Source organism: Podarcis melisellensis (genome assembly GCF_964234715.1).
Source record: "Podarcis melisellensis genome assembly, chromosome: 5".
NCBI lineage: Eukaryota > Metazoa > Chordata > Lepidosauria > Squamata > Lacertidae > Podarcis > Podarcis melisellensis.
In genome coordinates, this window is record NC_138537.1 from 82599357 (window position 1) to 82618892 (window position 19536).

The following is a 19536-nucleotide window of genomic DNA, read 5'->3' on the forward strand; positions in this document are numbered from 1 at the left end:
GCCTCCCAGCGGCATGCCCACAGCAAAATTCTTCCTTTTCCTGCCACGCCGCCTGCTGGGCTGGACACAGCTTTATCCAGCTATGCTCGCAAAAGACAGTTGGAACAATGCTGTTGCAAGCTAGGTGGGTGTTGACTCAAAGAATCATGGGGCATAAAAACGAAGGCTGCCCAGCTCTGATCAAGACAGGCAGCCACTTGGTCTCTTCCAGCAAGTGAAGGTAGAGGCGGGGGGGCTACAACCAGTGGCAGAGGAATGGAGTGCGGGCTGCCCCAGGTGTCATCACTGAGGGGGGTGACAAAATGACAAAAATATGAGTGTTTTTTTTAAAAAAAGGGCTCACGAAACTTTTTAGTTCAGTCAAAAAACGTAACGAAACATGACTGGCACTGGGTGCCGCATTGCGGGGGCTGGCAGTTACTGCGAGGCCTGCAATTTGCCCAAGCCACACGTCTCTCCTGGGAATGACATGGTGGCTTGGGCGCCTGCAGGCTCAGCACTGCCTGAAACGGCAGCGTGGGACTTGCGTCTGCCCTCCGCCTCTCCCTCAGCCGCCCTACAGCTGAGGGGGGAGCAGCGCAATAGGCTCTAAGCCGCCCCTGGCACCCGAGCGGCTAGCTACGCTGCTGGCTACAACAGGCAGAGAGGCATGATCCTGCAGGCATCAACCTCAGTGGGCCCTGCCATTTGCCCACCATGCCGGGGGCTGAGAACAGGCTTGAATAGCAACAGAACCTTTGTATGCTATTTTATTGTTTCTTAGCAAGGAAACTGTATATATGTACTGGTTTTTAGCCTGCTGCGGCCAAACAAAATAAAATAAAAAGGTATGCCAGACTTTGTGTAGCTGAAGCGTTATATAATTATGCTGATTTTAATTTAAGTTGCTATATGCAACATTGAAAAAGCAAACAAACAAACCTCAACACAAATTAGGCTGGGAATAATACCACGCTCTGGTCACAATGCATTTTAAAAATACTTCTGCCTCCAAAGGGTGAAAAGGCATTTCTGAGAATGATACATATGGTTTTGACATAATAACATACCATTGCAGTGGGAGAGGGGGGAAAACACCAAAGTCATGTGGTCAGTTTGCAAGTGCATTTTATTGTTTGAGGCAGGGTTAAAAAGTCCTTGATGTAGACAAGAAGAGATATCCAACCAGACTGAATGTGACAGAAGGTGATTTCAGACACCCCTGCTTTGAACTCCACCGCCATGGTCAAAACATGTACTTACGATTCAAAACAGCCAGTCAAATGTAAATCTGTACAGCTCGCGGTTGTTTTGGGAAAATGGGTTCAAGTTCCCTCAAAAACTTTTTTTTGCATGTGTTAATGTCATACCAATTACCCTCAGGCCTCTAATTTTAAGCCTTTTGGGTCACGATTCAGTTTAATAACCAATTAATAGTTCCTGAAAATGGATTCCTCTTTTTGACCCACTGTAAAGCAATTCCTTTGCAGTCAACTCGTGGTATAGAATTCTCACGTTTATATTCTTCTACATTTTCATATATACATATATGTATGTATTAAAATGCAGACATAACATGATACCAGAATGGTCACAATCCTGATATACACACACAGGAATGTAACTGCAGGACTCACGCACTTGCATCCAAAATATAGGACATTTAAAAAACTTAAATTGGCTCCCAATGTTAAACCTGGATTCAGTCTTTCTCTTGACCTGTTGCTATGTGTACGTGGAAACGGAACTCAGTGGCACTTTCTATATGTATGCAGATACAGATAGATAGGTCTGGTTAGTTAAGGTGTAGCCAAAATGCTGCCCTGTGGAAATGGTTGGATTTGAACTCCTGACTATTTGTCAGGGATTATGAGACCTGGAGTCCAACAAACATCTGGAATCAGTCAAGATCTGCTAACTACCCTGGGTGAGATGCTCTATGACTTTGTGTGGTATAAATGACTGCTGTTGAAAGTATGGTAATCAGCTAGTGACCTGGTTTAGTATTTGCAAGCAGTGCTTCCCCCTCCCCATACAAAAGTTAATATATGGGTGGATAAGACCACCCTTCACATAAGGCCATGTGATCTGCCTTTCCACATTGTGAGCATGTCCTCAACCTAGAATGTGAATGGGGGTCGGAACCAGATGTTATAAGGCTGCCACTGAAAACAGCAGCCCAACACCTTATCTGCCTCTCCTCTCCACTAGAAATGTCAAGACATACGAAGCATACAATGTGAACGTCCCTCATACTTCCCTGCAAGGAGCAGAGGTGGAGAAGGGAAACCCAAAGCATGATCACAGTTTGTACTGCTAGGGGTTACAGAGGCAGGAGAAAGGGGCAAGAGATCTGACCTGGCTGTTTTCAGTTTCAAACACATGTCTACTGTAATGGCTACTTTCAGCCTGAGTCCGCTAACCCATTTCACAGAAGACTTTGTGGTCCCTCAGATGGTAATAGCTTTCATTACACAAACATGAGTTGGTTTTATATTTAGGGGATTTTATATCTATCAAAAAAAAACAGAATACAAAACAATCCTTTCAGAAAACACTTTAAAAAGGTGATAGTTTTAGTTCACAAAAAGGCAAGAGGTGTGGTTAGCTCCATTTGGATCTATGCTGATGAGTTGTTAATAAAAGGACTGTCAATACTGCTTAAGGACATACAGATACATCTTTTGTGGTTCTGATTTCCACAAGTTAAGGTTAGGGGAGAGGACTTTGGCTCTTTTGTCCCTTCTTCTTTCCCAAAATTAATCCGGATCAGCAGTTTTTGTTGCTGTTTCCCTGCTCTTTCCATTCTTGCACTTTTACTTCTAAACCTCCTCTTTGCAAAAAAACCCGACAACTATGAAACCAACTCCTGCCCAAGGAGCTTGGAATTAATATTAACACTTCCGCATGTTATCAAGTAATTTCCACCACCCCTCCAGCATTTGAAATTAAATCACATTTCTGACAGCTTTTGTTATTTCCCCCAATAAAGAAACACAAAGCCACATACGGCATGGCTGCATTGTTTGTGCATCTACCATAAACACTTAATTCCTGAGAAAAAATAATGGCAGGTAAGGAGGGGGTGCTCTTTGAAATTTCAAGCAGCAGCCAGGTTAACTGTTGTTGTTTATGTGTATGTGTGTGTGTGTGTGTGCACGCGCTCTCTCTCTCTCACACACACGCACAGTCACACACAGAGCTTTCTTACTCAACAGGCAAGCTGTACATAAAACAGGGCTGGTTTTGTTAAAAGCAGCTGAGCATGCTCAGTGAGGCCCCAGGTGTGACCTTTGCTCTTCTGCAAGCAGCAATTGGGCCAGGCAATCCATCATGGTGTTCTTCCTGTCAGGCCTGGTGCTTCGCTGCAGCTGTCTGTCACACTGGTGGATGGGACCTGCTTAGAGGCAATCATGTCAATCTCTATGTGACTACTCAAGCTAAAGCAGAAGGATGATTTTGACAGGTCTGGCAAAGTCAGCAGAAGGTACTGGAGGACTTTGGTTTACACAAGCTTTTTTTTTTAACCCCTTTTAAAGATGTGGGTGAAGTTTGTGCTTTTGTGTGTGTTTGTGTGTGTGTGTGTGATGTGTGTGGCTAACGTGGATGGTTTTGCTGATGCGGAGTTCGCCTCAGAGCTGGTCGTCACGGATGAACCGGTTGCCTTCAGATTGCTTCCCGTAGTAGACGTAGCGGCATTTCCCTAGGACACCTGCAGCAGAAGAGAAACGAAAAGGTTAGCGCTTAGTGCATTGGTGTAATGGTTGCATGTGCAAGGAGATGGGAGCAGGAAAAGGTAAAGCTATCAATTCCGTTCCGTAAAAAGTACTGTATAAAAATAAGACACCCATCCATGTGACGATGAGAACAAAAAACTCCACTCATATATTATGCAAAGAAAGTTTAATGCCTCCCTCATCTCCCCCCTCACTTTGTCTTCCTCTCCTTGCCTCTCTCCCCCCACCCCTCATTAACTACAACCAAAAATGTCTCAAACTGACTGTAATTGATTGATAGTAAAGATGCCAAGACTTAAAAACAGAGATATTGAATGTACTTTTGTTACCTATGGAGAATCTTTCAGTAAACTGCTATATGCTTAACAGCTCTCAAGGTGGAGGAAGAAGCTATTGGCCTGGATTGGACTAAACTCCCCAAACTTTTATATATGTGTGAGTTGGGGAGCAAAACTGGGTCTTTCTGCTCTGCCCACTGTGGATATCTGTCCTGCAGGGAGTTCATAAGCTTAGGATCAACAGCCCCCCCCCCCAAGGCTCCCTTCAAATACACTTAGCACACTTGGCTTGAACTTACACCATTGAACTCAATGGGAGACTTACTATTGAGTCAACATGTGTAGGTGCGCACTAGAAATACATTTTAAAATAAGTATTTTTGGAAGAGTATGATTTTATTTTACAATTACACTTATCTACTTATTTAGCTGCATTTTAAATAAATAAATCATATTAATGCATTAAATTGGAAAAGACGTATGGGTGAATGGAGTAAAAGTGTCAGGACCAAGAAAAATACTGATTTACCCATTCCTCAGCCATTTCCTAGGAGTCAGCATCTACGGAAAACCAGGCTTTTATCTTCTAGAATGTCATTTTCCCATGAACACTGTGGATATCATTACCCCTTTTCATAAGGCTGAATGTGCTTTCAGATTCTAAGTATCAAAATTTAAAGACCACGAAGTGTGTTTTTTATTAGCAATAGTTTTGTTTTGTTTAATTAGCAACATTCCTCAGACTCCTTTGGCAGACGGCACTGATAAAAGCCCTCTGCGAGGGCTGCCATGTTTCTCAGAAACTGGGACTATGGCTGTTTATGGAAATCCTGGTGAGAGAGTGCTCTTTGATGAATGCCGGAGACTGCAGCTAGGTGTCAGCGCTTAGAAATTGAGGCAAGGACATGAGGTATTAATATTGTCAATGATCTCTTGACAGGAAAACAGATACTGCATTCACCATCAGATTTTAAATAGACATCAAGTGCGTTAATGACAAAAGGGCAGGCTTCAAACAAAGGGGGCTATCTGGCGGTGTGCTGAGCGAGTCTTTGGGCTGGCAATAACCTGATCTGAAAAGACACTGTCATGGCTACAGACAGGCCTGGAATTGTGTGCGGTGACAGAAAACAGAGATGCTGACAGAGATACCGGTGCCATATTATGCCACGTATATTCTAACACTGTCTCCAGCCCTAACGAAACCTGACATCCTTTCCTATCACTTATAGTATTCTCTGTGGTTCCTGCAGAAGATTTCTCCCCAGACATCATTACAAACTCCACTGTAGTTTTAAAGTTCCTGGCAGGCCTGTTCTGTCATGGAGGTTGGGTCCTAGAGGCCTAAGGATAACCTCAGTCAATCTAAATTTGGAGTTTGCCGCAGAAGTGCTCTCATTTTCACTGAGATCTCAGCTACTTGAGGTGATCTGAACGCTAAAGTGTGAGGAGCTGTCACCTTGAATAAAATCCTTAAAGTAAAGGCGCTCAGTTCCTGGGATGTTCAGCAAAGATGTCGGACAGTCTGGCAGCAAGAAATGAAATCCAGCTGCTGCTGCTCGCCTGGGGATAAAGGTGCTTGGGCTAGTGACAGTTAAAGTCAGCTGATTTTGTTTTATTTTGTTTTATTTTTTGAACTCCTGCAGCCTACAATTGTTTAAATTAACGAAGTGTTGTCTCCACCGAGAGTCCCTACTAAGACGCACAGCTGTGATTCGATTGCCGGGCGTATTGTGTACACACTTCTGCTCAGAGGGTCCTGATAAAAGCACAGTTGAAAATGGTGCCACGAGACTTTATTTTTATCATGAAGGTTATTTGTAAAACAATAGGCGTCCTTATAATTTAAATGAGGTGACAGTGATTCACCCCTTCTTCCCACATACACATAAAAAAGCATTTCTCTCTACCCCCCTCCCTTAAACACACACACACACAGCAACTGCAGAGAACTGTGAAAATTATAGGGGGCTGTGGGCTATAGTCAGAGCATTTCATGATCAGATACAGCATATGTGGATTAGGGAAACCAACCGCTTCTGTCTCTGTAGGGGATATAGCTCCCCTACCCAGCATGCTGTGTATGTGTTTGTGCGCCCACAATTTGTTCATTTGTTTGCACCTTCAGAAAATAATTCCAAAAACACGTGTTTAAAAAAGAGAGGGAATGAGACCCCCCCACCCTATTTAGTGGCATTTTTTAATTAAAATATCCAGTGCTGGTCATAATAAGCTAAGGATATTTCCAATGCATCAGGAGCCGTGAGCTCCATTCAGAGCGGTCTCCCTGATCAGGCTCTTGAAAAATGACAACATGAGGTCTCTTGAGGGATCATCTTCCCCCAAATGAGGCTCCTAATTTTTCTTAAGTAGCCGCTTCCACCATCACCATAAGATGTTAAAACTATAATTATGAAAAAATTGCATTGGGAAGATTCATTTTTAAATACACCCTTTATCTTTTAAATGTTTTCCCTCTGCGGAATGGATGTTCTAATTATAACGGCTAAGTAACAATCTTGCAATCGCTCGCATGCACTGAGAGATCGGTCTCACTTGAACACTACATTGTAATGTCAGCACGATAGACCTTCCAGAGCTGGGGTTGGGGGGAGGGAGGACCAATTATCACCATAAATAAAGACACACTTGCATACTAAAGCAAGTTGTTTTTTTTTTTAAAAAAAAGCATTGGGTGTGCATTGCTCAGAACTCTTGGATAGCTAGGTTACAATATACACATTTTTCAAGATGTGAGACTCAATTTTGTAAATTTATTTTCTTGACTAGTTGGGAGTGAAAAGGTCATGGTATATAGATACTCGTGTATGTGTGTGTGTAATGTTTAGGAGGGGATTCCACCTTACCTTACTTAAACTTATAAAGCAGTTAAGGGTTTTTCATTCCCCCTCACCAGCAAATTGTTAACTTTAACAATGTCACAGTGATGCAAGGCTCTCTCCTCAGCTTGAAGGAAGGTGAGGACAGGTGACCTCACCTAGGCCTGAAGTCACCCCCCACCAAAGCAGGCTCAAAGCTTCTCAGAGCTTTTCAAAATCATTTTTCTCAGCAGTTAAAAGGCATTAGCTAAGCATCAGAAACATTCCGTTTGCTGTAACTAAAAAGATTGCAACAAAGGTAGGGAACAGAGTCCATTGTTTCTCAGGCCTTTCTGATGCCTTCTGGCCTTGCTAAAGAACCACATTGCAACTTACTTTCTGTCGGGGAACCATGCCAGAAAAAGAGATTGAAACCTATCTGAACACTCTGAAACCCCTTTCCTGGGAAGGGTGCCAAGAGTCCAATAGTCCCAAGACAGCTTTCTGTTCATGCTCAGAGGAACTCATGGGGCAGGACTTTGGAAGGAGGAGAAAGGAGGAGGGAACTGGAAAGGGGTATATATGCTTGTGCACATGATTGTGAACTCATGCATGCTTTTTGTGAGTTATCACACTTGCTCCTTCTACCAGTTCATGGATGGTAGAAATAAAAGCCTTTTCTCCGAAACTATTCCTTGAGTGTCTTTTGACTCCCACTTCCCTTTCCCAGGCGCAATATTTTTCCCACCAGAGGGCAAAGCCTCATAAGGCTACAAGCTTACCACGGGCTCTGCAATGCATTGCAAGGCTATTTCCACAGCTTCCTACCAGCCACACTTCCTGGTGAGATCTGCTAAGGTAAGTGGCAGCCCCTTCCCACCAAAATCAAATAGATTTCTCTCTCTCCACCCACCTTGGGTGGGAGTAGGTTGGTGATTTTGCGGAAAGACATCTGCATCCCACAACAGAGCAGAGTAAAATACCCAAGTTGCTGCTTATTTCCGAGGAACTAGGAGGGAAATTTCAGCCAAGTTCTTCCCTTCTGCCAAAGATAATCTAGCGAAATAGAACATTTTAGAGGATGGCAACATCACCTCCTGTACAGACAAGAGCAAGCGCCTCATGCAAGCAGCTGGTACAGACAAGAACAGCAGCAAATCACACCTCACCACCATGGCTGCAAGAAAGGCCTGGAGGTGGGGTGGGTGGCGGGAAGAAAGAGGTGAGATTGGAGTCAGCAGGGAACGCATGTTGGGAAAATCTGCAATGAAGATTATAGGAGGAGAAACATGCGAAGTTTCCAAACCAGGCTAGGAGAAGCTGCAATAATGCTCAGTTTAAACTATCAGTCAAGCTGATGTGTGATTAAATTCGGTCTGGTGTAAATGTACTTCAGAGTTCCCACTGCAACTGTGGATGAAATGTGTGTTCTTTTTTTCAAAAGAGAGGAAATAAAGGAGCAGGAGGGGGCAGAGATGCACTGCAAGCCTATTTTTAAATAACTAAAATTCTCACAGAATCTTTTCCCGGGTTGGGGGTGGGCTGGGGAGTGGATTTGCCCAAATCCTTGGGAATAAGCAGACAAGCTGGTATGTAATAATAAGCTGTATTGTTCCAAGGTTGTATTATGTCACAATGATCTAGTCAGGCCACAATCTAGAGGTTGCTTTATACGACCCAGGCTGATATATAGTTTAAAGCTCTCTAACACGTTAAGGAACTGAGCCATTAGGTTGACAGATTTTATTTTAAAAAAAAAAAGATTTCAGAGCTAATGTTTCCATTATGCATATCCTGGCAGTGGAACAAACAACACACTGTTCCTTAGATGTCATACTTCGTTTGTGTAAAAAAAAGTGGGGGAGGGAGACAGGGAGAATCTCTTCCTCCTTGAATGACAGTGACATGATGACCTTTGATCTAGGCATATGCTATCTACAGATCCACTCCCTCTGGTGAAAATGAGCCCATTTACAGCATATTACCTTAAATCATTCAAAGTAGCTGTGACCCTTGGGTGTGAGTAGGTTGGTGACTTTGCAGAAAGACATCTGTATTGTAAACGATGACAAACTGCAATGTGGAAGGCCTTACTTACTTATTTTCTTATTAAGAAGAGAGCTTGGGATGTTTGGTTTTCTAGGCTAACAGAGCTGGAAGAGACACAACAGCTGAATAAGGATTACCATTTGCCAAGTGGACAGTTGCTGTTTGGTGAATGCTCTTCTGCATTTACTCAGAGTCACATGTAATGTGCATGGAATCACTGAGTTAGCCAGTTGTTGTTACCAATTCTGCCAAGCAACGAGGATCATTTTTTTGTACTTCCCTCCCCGCTTCCCAATTTCTAACTGGATGTGGATGTGTCTTAAGAGTATTAAAATGGGCACCTTACCAAGGGATGCAAATTACACTATGGTAAATGTCAGTTGGGACAGTGGTCATCTATATTCACCCAATAGGTCAGCAAATCCAGCACCCACTCACTGAAGAACAGCAGCTTGCTGTATCTACTGAAAGCAAATTAGAAGCAACGGCGGTGGAAGGAGGACTTTGAGTGAATGTTAGAAAGAAAACACTCTCCTAATTACATCAAGATGACTAGACATGATCATGGAATTTTCCCTCCTGGTAGCTTTCAGGAAAATTTTGAGCAGGCATTGTTTGAAGGGTGTGTTTGAAGGGTGCTTTAGTACTGCTTAAGTAGTGCCAACTCCAAAATGTTCTAGGAAACCACCAAGAGGGGAAATTCCATGACCGTGTCTAGCTATCTTGATGCAATTAGGAGAGTGTTTTCTTTCCCTAATGTCCACCCTCAGTTCAACTTCCAGCTCCATTACCTCGAGGTTGCCTTGAGTAGATGCATTAAATCCATTGTTTTCCAATGGGTGGATTCTGATTCCATAACTGGATTGCACCCCAACATTAGTTAGGTCACATCAAAGGTACCACCACTCTTTTCTTTGTTATAAGTGAGAGAAGAAGAAAAGGAAAGAGAAACACAGAACAGAGGAAGAAGGGTAGGAAAAGACATTAGAAAATGGACAAAGAGCAACTTAGGATATAATTTCTTAGGCACCTAGAGGCTGTCCTTGGGACCATAAGATAGATCCAGTGTACCCCTTTGACACTGGAGAGAGAGAGAGAGAGAGAGAGAGAGAGAGAGAGAGAGAGAGAGAGAGAAGGAGCTCTGCTGTCAAAGAGGGAGACCTGACTAAGTTCCAAAAAGGGGGTGTTCCAGGAAGCAGATGGGATCCAATGGACCCTGAGCCCTTCCAGTTCTCTGTTTATGCACACTTCTTAACATGTTTAATCCCCCATTCTCCTTTCCTTTCCATTGTTTCTGGTGGGTAAAAAAAATGTTGGTGAGGAGCTTAAACATTTTGTTGGTAGACTGGAAATACATGGCAAAATGCAGAGCATTTCAAGTCAACCTTGCTAGCAGAGCTATGCACTGTGTCAGATGAAGCAGTTAATCTGCCATAGCCACCCCTATCCCACGTGGCCCAGTTTAGGATTCCAGCCTAATTTAGTAACAAATAAATAAATTTAAAAGTGAGCTCCCAGACCTGTTTTGTTCTTGACCTTCGCTACAGTATTTTAAAATTGCCAGCCATGCCCAACCCTGATATGGTGGCCATTGTAAGCATGAAAAGAAAATTGGCTAGGCATAACAATTGTGATTAATATTGAATTGTTTTGTAGATGGGTGAAAAAGAAAATTAGGATACATTTAATGAATAGGGAAATTAGTCAAAATCTTAATAAAGACACTGAAATACTGGTTATATGTAATCACATGATGTTATCAGGAGGGCTGATTTGAAGAGCCAAATGATTTTGATTGGTTCAAGATTATGACACTGGGTTGCGTCTATTAAGATTGCTGTGATCTTTCGACTGTTGAATAAAAACGTGTGTAATATGGAAGAGTATTAAAAACATTGCTTAGGATATGGTTCTTTACAGCCTCCTTATTTTTGAGGCTGTCCCTATGCCTATTTGGAGAATGCATCATTTTCTTTTGGGTTTCTGGGAGGTATACCTCCAGTCTAGGAACCTTTTTCTCCAACAGTGCTATGCTGTTGTTTTCCCATAATAACAATATACAAATGGGGGTGGAGAGAGGTGGCATTGCACCATTTAGGGCTGCGGAGCACATGCAAAAGATCTGGCATCTCCAGCCCAAAACAATCTCAAAAACATGCATTGTGAATAAATGAAAGAGTAGCCTAACTGGAAGGGGACGCGGGTGGCGCTGTGCTCTAAACCACTGAGCCTAGGGATTGCCGATTGGAAGGTCGGTGGTTCGAATCCCCGTGACGGGGTGAGCTCCCATTGCTCAGTCCCAGCTCCTGCCAACCCAGCAGTTTGAAAGCATGTCAAAGTGCAAGTAGATAAATAGGTACCACTCCAGCGGGAAGGCAAACGGCATTTCCATGCGCAGCTCTGGTTTTGGTGTTCTGTTGCACCAGAAGCGACTTAGTCATTGTCAGGGTTTCAGGGAGAGAAGAGCAGATGGGGGAGGAGACAGAGAGCGAGGGGGAAGAATCCCAGAGAGATGAGGAGGAGGATGACGATGCCCAAAGGTTCTCCATGAGTCTGACCAGTGAGTCAGAGGATTCCCAAAAGGGGGCTCCCCTGGTCAGACCGAAAGGGGGACAAGGGGGAAACAGTGAGGAGCAGGGGAGAGAAGGGAGAAGCCCCAGTGGGGGTCGGAGGCAGGAGCCGGCTGCTCAGCCGGAACGGAGTGAAGGGGGTGGAGTTACAAGTGTGTCAGAGGGAGCAGAGCAGGAGAGAGACAGGGGAAGGAGATCGGAGCAGGGCGCTCAGTCGGAAGGGGTGGAGAGCAGCACCGAGAGCAGTGTAGCGGTCAAGAGAAAGGTCAGGAGCAACGTACGCGCGCCAAGTTCAAAGGTAGAGGCGCGCGGAAGTGAGGAGAGCCCTGGGGAGGAGCCCGGCCCTAAAGCGAGAAGGAGGGGGGCAGAGGCGTCAGAGGATTCAGCCTCGGGCGAGTCCCGGAGAGGGGGAACTCAGGGGGGCAGAAAGACCCTGCGGAAAAGGAAGGAGAGGAAGAGGTGGTCCAGGGCTAGCCTCTTAAATTGGTGCCGAGGCGGGACAGATTCAGAGGGGACTTCAACGATCTAACGGTACAGATGTAGAGTCACAGAGATGGAGTGTAAATGCAACCATGATCTTCAATAAAGACTTTCTGTAAATAAACTGGATTGGACTTGGGTCTCTTGTGAGCTGGGACCAAACGGGTGACTCTGACAGTCATGCTGGCCACATGACCCGGAAAAACTGTCTGCGGACAAACGTCAGCTCTTACGGCCAGTAAAGCGAGATGAGCGCCACAACCCCAGAGTCATTCGCGACTGGACTTAACTGTCAGGGGTCCTTTACCTTTACCTTTTAGCCCAACTGGAGTGTAATGGGAGTTCAGAAATACCAAAAAATTCTCAGGATAACACCCAAAAAAGGCCCATAGGTACATGCAAGCACATCTTTATGTTCCCATATGACCTTCCCCAAACACAGCCCCCCCCCCCCCACATTGGATGCCTCTCCTCGATTGCTTTCAGCCTTTTTGAATTTTATGTGGCCTGGGCTGTTTTAGGAAAAGAATCCTCAGAAACATCTCTGCATGTGGCCACTTGGATCCCAAATAAGGGCTGAGTTTCTGCAATACAGGTAAGGGTCAGTAGAGCATACAACTGACAGATGGCATAATGTGCAACTGAAAGAAACTTTACATGAAAGGTTGCCCAGCACATCATATCTCATTGGCAATGCAAATAGATAGTGGGCAGAACCAGGCCAGGTTCTGAAACACACAGCACCAAAGATGAAACAAAATTGTATTCACATTTGACTGATGTTACTATGTAAGTTTACGGTTAGCATTAATAATTATAGCACAAGGCATGTTGCCCTTGTTGTTTCCAGTGGGATGGAGAGCGAGTTTCCAAAGCTAAGAAATCTATTCCCACGTTAGCTGCTTTGCCTCTGAAGTGAAGGTCTTGACCACTAGAGGGCAGCATTAATTTGTCAAACGAAGAGGCCAAAGCCAGCAAGCAAAGTATTCTTTGAGGACAATTAAAGCAATCCTGTTTACTTCCTTCGCAGTCCACTTTATGTTTTGTAAGGATCAGTGGTTTGAATTTATAAGTGCAATGCTTTCAGCCTTCTGCATTGAAACTTGACTTCTGTGAGGCTGGAAAAAAATCCCACTTACCATCAATATGCGGGCAAAGCTGACAGTAACAAAAATACGACCGTATCTTGTGTAGTCCAAGGAGAAAGATCAAAGGCATGTGTGTGTGTTTTAACAGTGGCCACCAAATTGCAGCTGAATAAAATGCAGAGGGCAACATTTGGGTCAGCAATTACTACTGAATTTCACCGAAAGCTGTATTTTGAAGCAAAATTTGAAGCTCCCGATTAAAAGAAATACCTGGGAATTTTGAGAGAAGCAAAGTAAGTATTTAGATAAGACTGAACACCATTTCTCAGGTAGGTTCTGCCCATGCCCACCTGACATTTGTTGAAAAGGGAGATAGCTGCCATAGAAATGCAAGCAACTGCTTTGATGTTCGTGTTATTTCCGCCATGTGTGATAGGACATAGTATTTTATTGCGGAGGAATTCCAGAAGATCAACCCTGTTAGTCTGTTGTAACAAAAACAATGAAGTGTCTTGTGGCACATTAAAAGCTAACCAAGTTTCAGAGGCAAAATCAGACTTTATCAAGCAACATCTTTTTTTAAAAAATTTTTTTGGAGGGGGGACATCTTGTCTTTGAAAGCTCATGTCAGGATTAAGCAGTTAGTCTTTAAGGTAAGATGCTGCAAGACACTTGGATAAAATTTAAACCAATTTGTGTTCTTCTCCTTGCTTTTGTCATTTTTGCATGTAAACATTATGAAACCTGTTCTATTTCTGCATTTAGAAAAATATATGCACAAAATACTTATCCGAAAATATATCTATTTACACTGCATTCTTTACACTGATTGCCCTTTAAAACTTAAAAAACAGCAACAATAAGCAACAGCTACTCCAATTTAGATCATCCGATAAATGACTGTAAAATCTTATGTTTATTACAAAGTAAGCCCGTTGTATTTAATAGGATCTACTCCCTAGTCAGAGTTTTTAAGATTGCAACACAATTTTAATTCTAAATACAGTGGTTCCTCGGGTTAAGTATTTAATTCGTTCCGGAGGTCCGTTCTTAACCTGAAACCGTTCTTAACCTGAAGCACCACTTTAGCTAATGGGGGCCTCCTGCTGCCACTGCGCCGCCGCTGCACGATTTCTGTTCTCATCCTGAAGCAAAGTTCTTAACCTGAGGTTAGCGGAGTCTGTAACCTGAAACGTATGTAACCTGAAGCGTATGTAACCTGAGGTACCACTGTACTGGGTTCTGAATTACTTGTGAACTCTCAGGAAAGCGTTTTTTGGAATGTGGTGAGCAGCTCACTGAAAAATTAATTCACTGTGTACCTGAAGTGGGGAAAGCAACATCTATAGCCCCTTCCATGCATTAATCACATGAAGGGGACCTACACATTGAAAGGGGAAAGTGGGGCGGGGGGCACATGCTGGTCCATCCCCAAATGTCACATGGCTTTCTTGCCCCTGATGAATTCTGCATTCTTGTGCATGCAGTTGAAATCCCACATAATAGGTGTGAATACTGAAGAGGGGAAGTTATTCATGTAGAAAGCTAGCATAGAGGCAGTGGACCTGGCAAAGCTATGTGATCTTGCCCGATGAGCAAGAGCTTTCAGTGGACCCTCTTCACATAATTAGCATGTGAAGGTGGGGTTACATTAAGGGTAATTGGGAAGGGGATGAACATAACATGTCCAGTGTTCTGAATTTCATTGAACCTGAATTTTATTACTGCTGTATCTTTATACTTATGACAGATGCTGTTGTTCTGTTCTGCTTATTGAAAAGTTATGTGGAACTAGATTTGCATAAGTCTAAGGTGAAATTAGGGGTGAAAGAGAATTTTATTTGGCCCCCATTTCTAAGTGAAGTGACTACTAACACACTTTATTACACAGTGTGTAATTATTCTTTGGATTTCACACATCTCTGTATTTTACAATACAGTTCTGAACTAAAGAAACGTGTAAAAAAATACATACTTTAGGGTAAAAGACATCTTAAAATGTACACAGAGATAAAATACAGTTAAATGTTTGTAAATGTAAAAATGTCATGAAACAGACTTATCAACATGTGCAAAATTAACACAATCTGGAAATAGACATATTTGTCCTTCCCTAGCTGAGATAGCAGCACTTGTGTAGTTTTCTTTCAAACCATCACAGCTACTTCAGACTTTCCTTGTTTGTGGCACCTACCTAGGGTTGCCATATTTCAAAAAGTAAAAAAAAAGCAGGACAATAAGCCCAATCCGACCCACCACCTTCTGTTGGGGCAGGGAGAGGAAAGGCTGCTGTCCTGTGGGTGTGCGTAGCCACGGACTTTGTCAGTGGGGTGGTTGATGGGGCCCCATGGCTCAGGTCTTTTGTACTAGGCCCTGATCTCCTGTCCAAACTTCCCTCTGTAAAATTTCCTTCAAAACTTGCTTACAGAGCCAGTGGGCATGATGCCAGTGAGACCCCACCCCCCACTTGGCGTGAAGAACTCAATCTATGTACACTGTACTGGGTCCAGAATATTCTGTGGTATGCCATAAGCCCTGACAGCAAGAGGCACAAGTTTTAGGTGACTTTGAAAGTCCGTAGATATAAATCAGAACACCCAGATTTGCTGTTAACATGACGGCTGGTGGTTCAAACCTACCCAGGGACAGCTGTGGCCAGGATTCCTGTATTCCAAGGGGTTGGGCTAGATGAACCTTGGTATCCCTTCCAACTCTACAATTCTCTGTTTCTATGACCACCAGCAGCACCCCATCCTTCCTTACAAGAGAAGACCATGAACATCAACACACCAATATAATTATTACATGCAGGTTACCTTAAGCCCAAGCACTCCACTTGCTAACTGTTCATTTTTATGGAGTGTTCATATGTTAGGGTCCCTGTCCACTATAATTAGAAAAGTTAGAAAGCTTTGCCCATTTTATTTAATTGTCAGAGGGTTGTTTTTTGCCCCTAAGAAATTAAATCCCAATGGAAAACAAAATATTTCACACAGACCACAGATAGTGGTGCCTTTGCCACTTTGTATTAATCAATGTGTCCTCCATCAATAATAGCACCACATTAGTGACCTGGGGCAGGATCTCAAGACCCATAAGACTAGTTTCATGAGCCAAACAGGCTCCAGGCATGTTCTTTTCAAACAGAAGCCTGCCATCCTGCATGATAAATTTCTTCTGAAACTGAAAGGCATTTCAAAAAAAAGGAGTTTGTGATACGATATGGGTCTGTTTGTGCGCACCTGCTGTGTGTGCTAAAACAACCACAAAGCAGCCCATTAGATTAGCACAGTTGCATGAGACTTAGTAACTTTTGGATCCTAGACCTGTATTTCAACCCTATTTTTAATATTTAAAATGATGTAAATAGACGCTGAACAACATACTATATTCACACTAAACCTCTTGACTTCTTAATGCTTTGGTCTTCCTGGTGCAACAGATGACTAGGATGTCCATATTTTGCCAGGTTAAAAAAGTGTGCATGGGGTGTGTGTTTGTTTGTTCTATTGACACTTTTCCCTTCTAACAATCAAAGTGTGTTTCAAACAAGATGCTGGAACTGAGCTATGAAATGTACCACGAGAAAGCACACACCCAATGGCATGGCTATGTCTGCGAAATACTCAATATGCATGGTGTTCTAGCCAGGCATATGCTGTGTGTGAGAGAGAGAGACGCATGACTTGGAGTTGCCACCAATACAAATTTGGCACAGTGGCAGCTGCTCGTGGATTCATGCGCTAATTGGTAAGAGTAATTGCTACCTTGATTGTGTTCCTACAAAAAAAAACTTAATTAAAACAAATGCCTGCGTAGCGAAGACAGTGCACATATACATGCATCTCCAACGGCAAACAAACAGTTTGTCCAACAGCAACTGCTTTAAGAAGTTTATATTTGCAGAAGTAAGCTTATGGGACACTGCTGCCATAAGTCCACCAATTTGAAGCCTGCCTGGACTGGACTGGACACTTTCTCAAGTGTATGTGCTAACATGGTATCACCAAAATAGGCTGACCTCACCATGCTCAATCAGGAGTAAAAAAGTGTATGTTGTGTGACTGACCCACAGTACAAACTTGAAAGCAGACTTTGGGTGCAAAAAGTGTAACAGATTAAACAGGAGCACCGATTCTCTGCATTAGCCCCTCTTGAAAAAGCTACCAGTAGGTAACCATGCCCCACTGAAGCAACCAAATACTCAAACACTCCAAGATGGAACTTCAGTAGGATGTTATTGTAGGCAGAATTCTAACTGTAGTCAGAATAAAACATTTTTGTCAGATTTTCCTAATCTAAATTAAAGGGGGCTTCTTACTTAACATTACTGGTAAAGAAATGGTTGGGGATAATAATGTAAGAACCTTAATACATGTGCCACACAGAAATGTGTATGAGAGAGGCCACAAGAAAAGTAAGATTCTGGAAGCGGCATAGTTGTGTAGGTCTTCTCATGTAAGATACTTGTGTGTTTTGGTGAATCTCACAGTATATTTTTGGTGCACCTCCATGTACCCTTTTTTTTCCCCAGCACAAAAGTTAACCTGATATAAGGAAAACCCTACCATGAGGCATGCTGGGGCAGAAGCCTCAAGGTAGCAGATTTTTGGCACCATTAAGGGTGACCGAGTGGGAGTCAGACAGAGAATACTACTGTATGCTTGAATGGGTTCACTCTTTAGTTCCAACTAAATTTGCACTGGTGGATTGTGCCCCTGCTATTAAGTGGAGGTGGGAGATGACATTTGGATTGTTCACACCACAATATTTCGGCCAGTTCATGACATGAGAAATAGCCCCTAACACATCACACACACACACACATATATATCCTTTCTACCACGAGAGGGTTAAAGAGTACTCTGATAGCTGGGAAATGGCTGCTGTTGATACCAGTGAGGTCTTCTCTTTAACTAGATCCTTCAGGAAAAAAAAAACAAATTAATCAAGAGCTAGCTGAAGTGGGTTTAATGATTGCATTCTGCATACAATCAGCTTTTCCCTTTTCAAGGGCCATCAATATGTCAAGGGAAGACATATCTGAAGGATATAGCTCTTAACATCAAGGTTATCTATTCTCCGCAAGGCTCCCACTCCTTACCGGGGCTGATACTTTACGCTGCCTGTGTCTAACATTTTCATCAACTCGGCAATCAATCAAGGTAATAATGTTGTGCAAAAAATCAATTAACAACGCAATTAAACTTTCCTTATTATCTCAAAGGGCTGAAATAATACCTGAAGGGGAGATAGACTCACTGAATGCAGACATCCATAACCCAATGTGAAAGTGAATTATGAGGTTAGACAGATGTAGGCATGTACCGGCGCGGTTATTTTCAATGGGGTATAGCTCATCCAGGCAGCCTATCAGTCACTGCAAATCCTATATCCTAAAATTCCAAATTACTTTTAAGAAATATATGATGTGCAATACCCAATTCATATTCCCTTTTAAAGATAACACACACATCTACAGCAGCAGTGCGTGCACACACACACACACACACACACACACACACACAGCCTACCCAACCCCCAGAAACCTGAACAAGAATATTATTCAAAGACAAAATGATATTTCAGAGAGAACATAAAATATAAAAGCTATAATAACATTTACATCTGTATACCACCCATGTCAGTAAATGCAGGCCATCAATTATACATAATCTGGAGCATATATAAAGGAGCTAAAAACGATGTGGTACAGCGTTTTAAAACCTAGAGGCTTAAATTCGCAAACACCTACATCTGTGGTGCCATCAAACACCATGAAGGAATAGCCCCAGTTTAGACATAATACGGCAGCATCAGTTACGATTCAAGTATTACTCATTTAAAATAAGACAGAGCGACTGTATTATTTAGCAATTACACTCAGCTCTCGCTGAAATACCGTTCCCCAGAGGCGGGATTTTAAAAGTGCATCAAAATAAGAACTATTAACCCATTGCAGAGGGGAAGATAATTCGAGATCTCATAGAATTAAAGACTGAAAATTTCTTGATGCATGTTGGATATAGCAGGGGGAAAGGGAGCCAGCATTCAAACGCACCTAATTGCAAACTGGCATGTGAACGCTCCTTCAAAACTCAAAGGAGACGTTAAAAATGAAAGGGTGTAATACAAACAGAATTAGGTGGCTTTGTCTGAAAGTGGCTCTTGTTTCCCTGTATTCTACAGATGCTCATAGCTACAGTGACACTTCTTGATTAGGAATAAAAATTTACAAAGCAGCCAAGAAAACTATCTGAAGATGAATAAATCCACCTTTCCGATAATCATCTGGGGTACCAAATACTGACAAACAAGCCCAAACAATAAAACCACCACACATGCCCTCTGACATTGCCCTCTTGGTTCTCTTTATTAAGCATCTCTTGATGTCTTCCATAACAGAAGAGCACTACAAAGCAATTCTCCCAGCTGCGGTTCCTTAAGTACATAGCAGCTGCATTTTCAAAATGGTCTGTTTTTACAATTAGCACATGTAGGGCAAAGATACTTATTTGAACCAACAACCCCTTCCT

At 42.8% G+C, this 19536-nt stretch overlaps 1 protein-coding gene across 1 annotated transcript in view; it reads right to left on the reverse strand.

The window, feature by feature from the left end:
- Positions 1-1090: 1090 nt before the first annotated feature.
- Positions 1091-19536, reverse strand: part of LRMDA (leucine rich melanocyte differentiation associated) — a 733109-nt gene continuing 714663 nt past the window's right edge. Inside the window, 1 exon segment of the mRNA XM_081913871.1 lies at positions 1091-3691. Within this exon segment, the coding sequence (XP_081769997.1) occupies positions 3612-3691 (80 nt within the window). The 3' untranslated portion in view covers positions 1091-3611.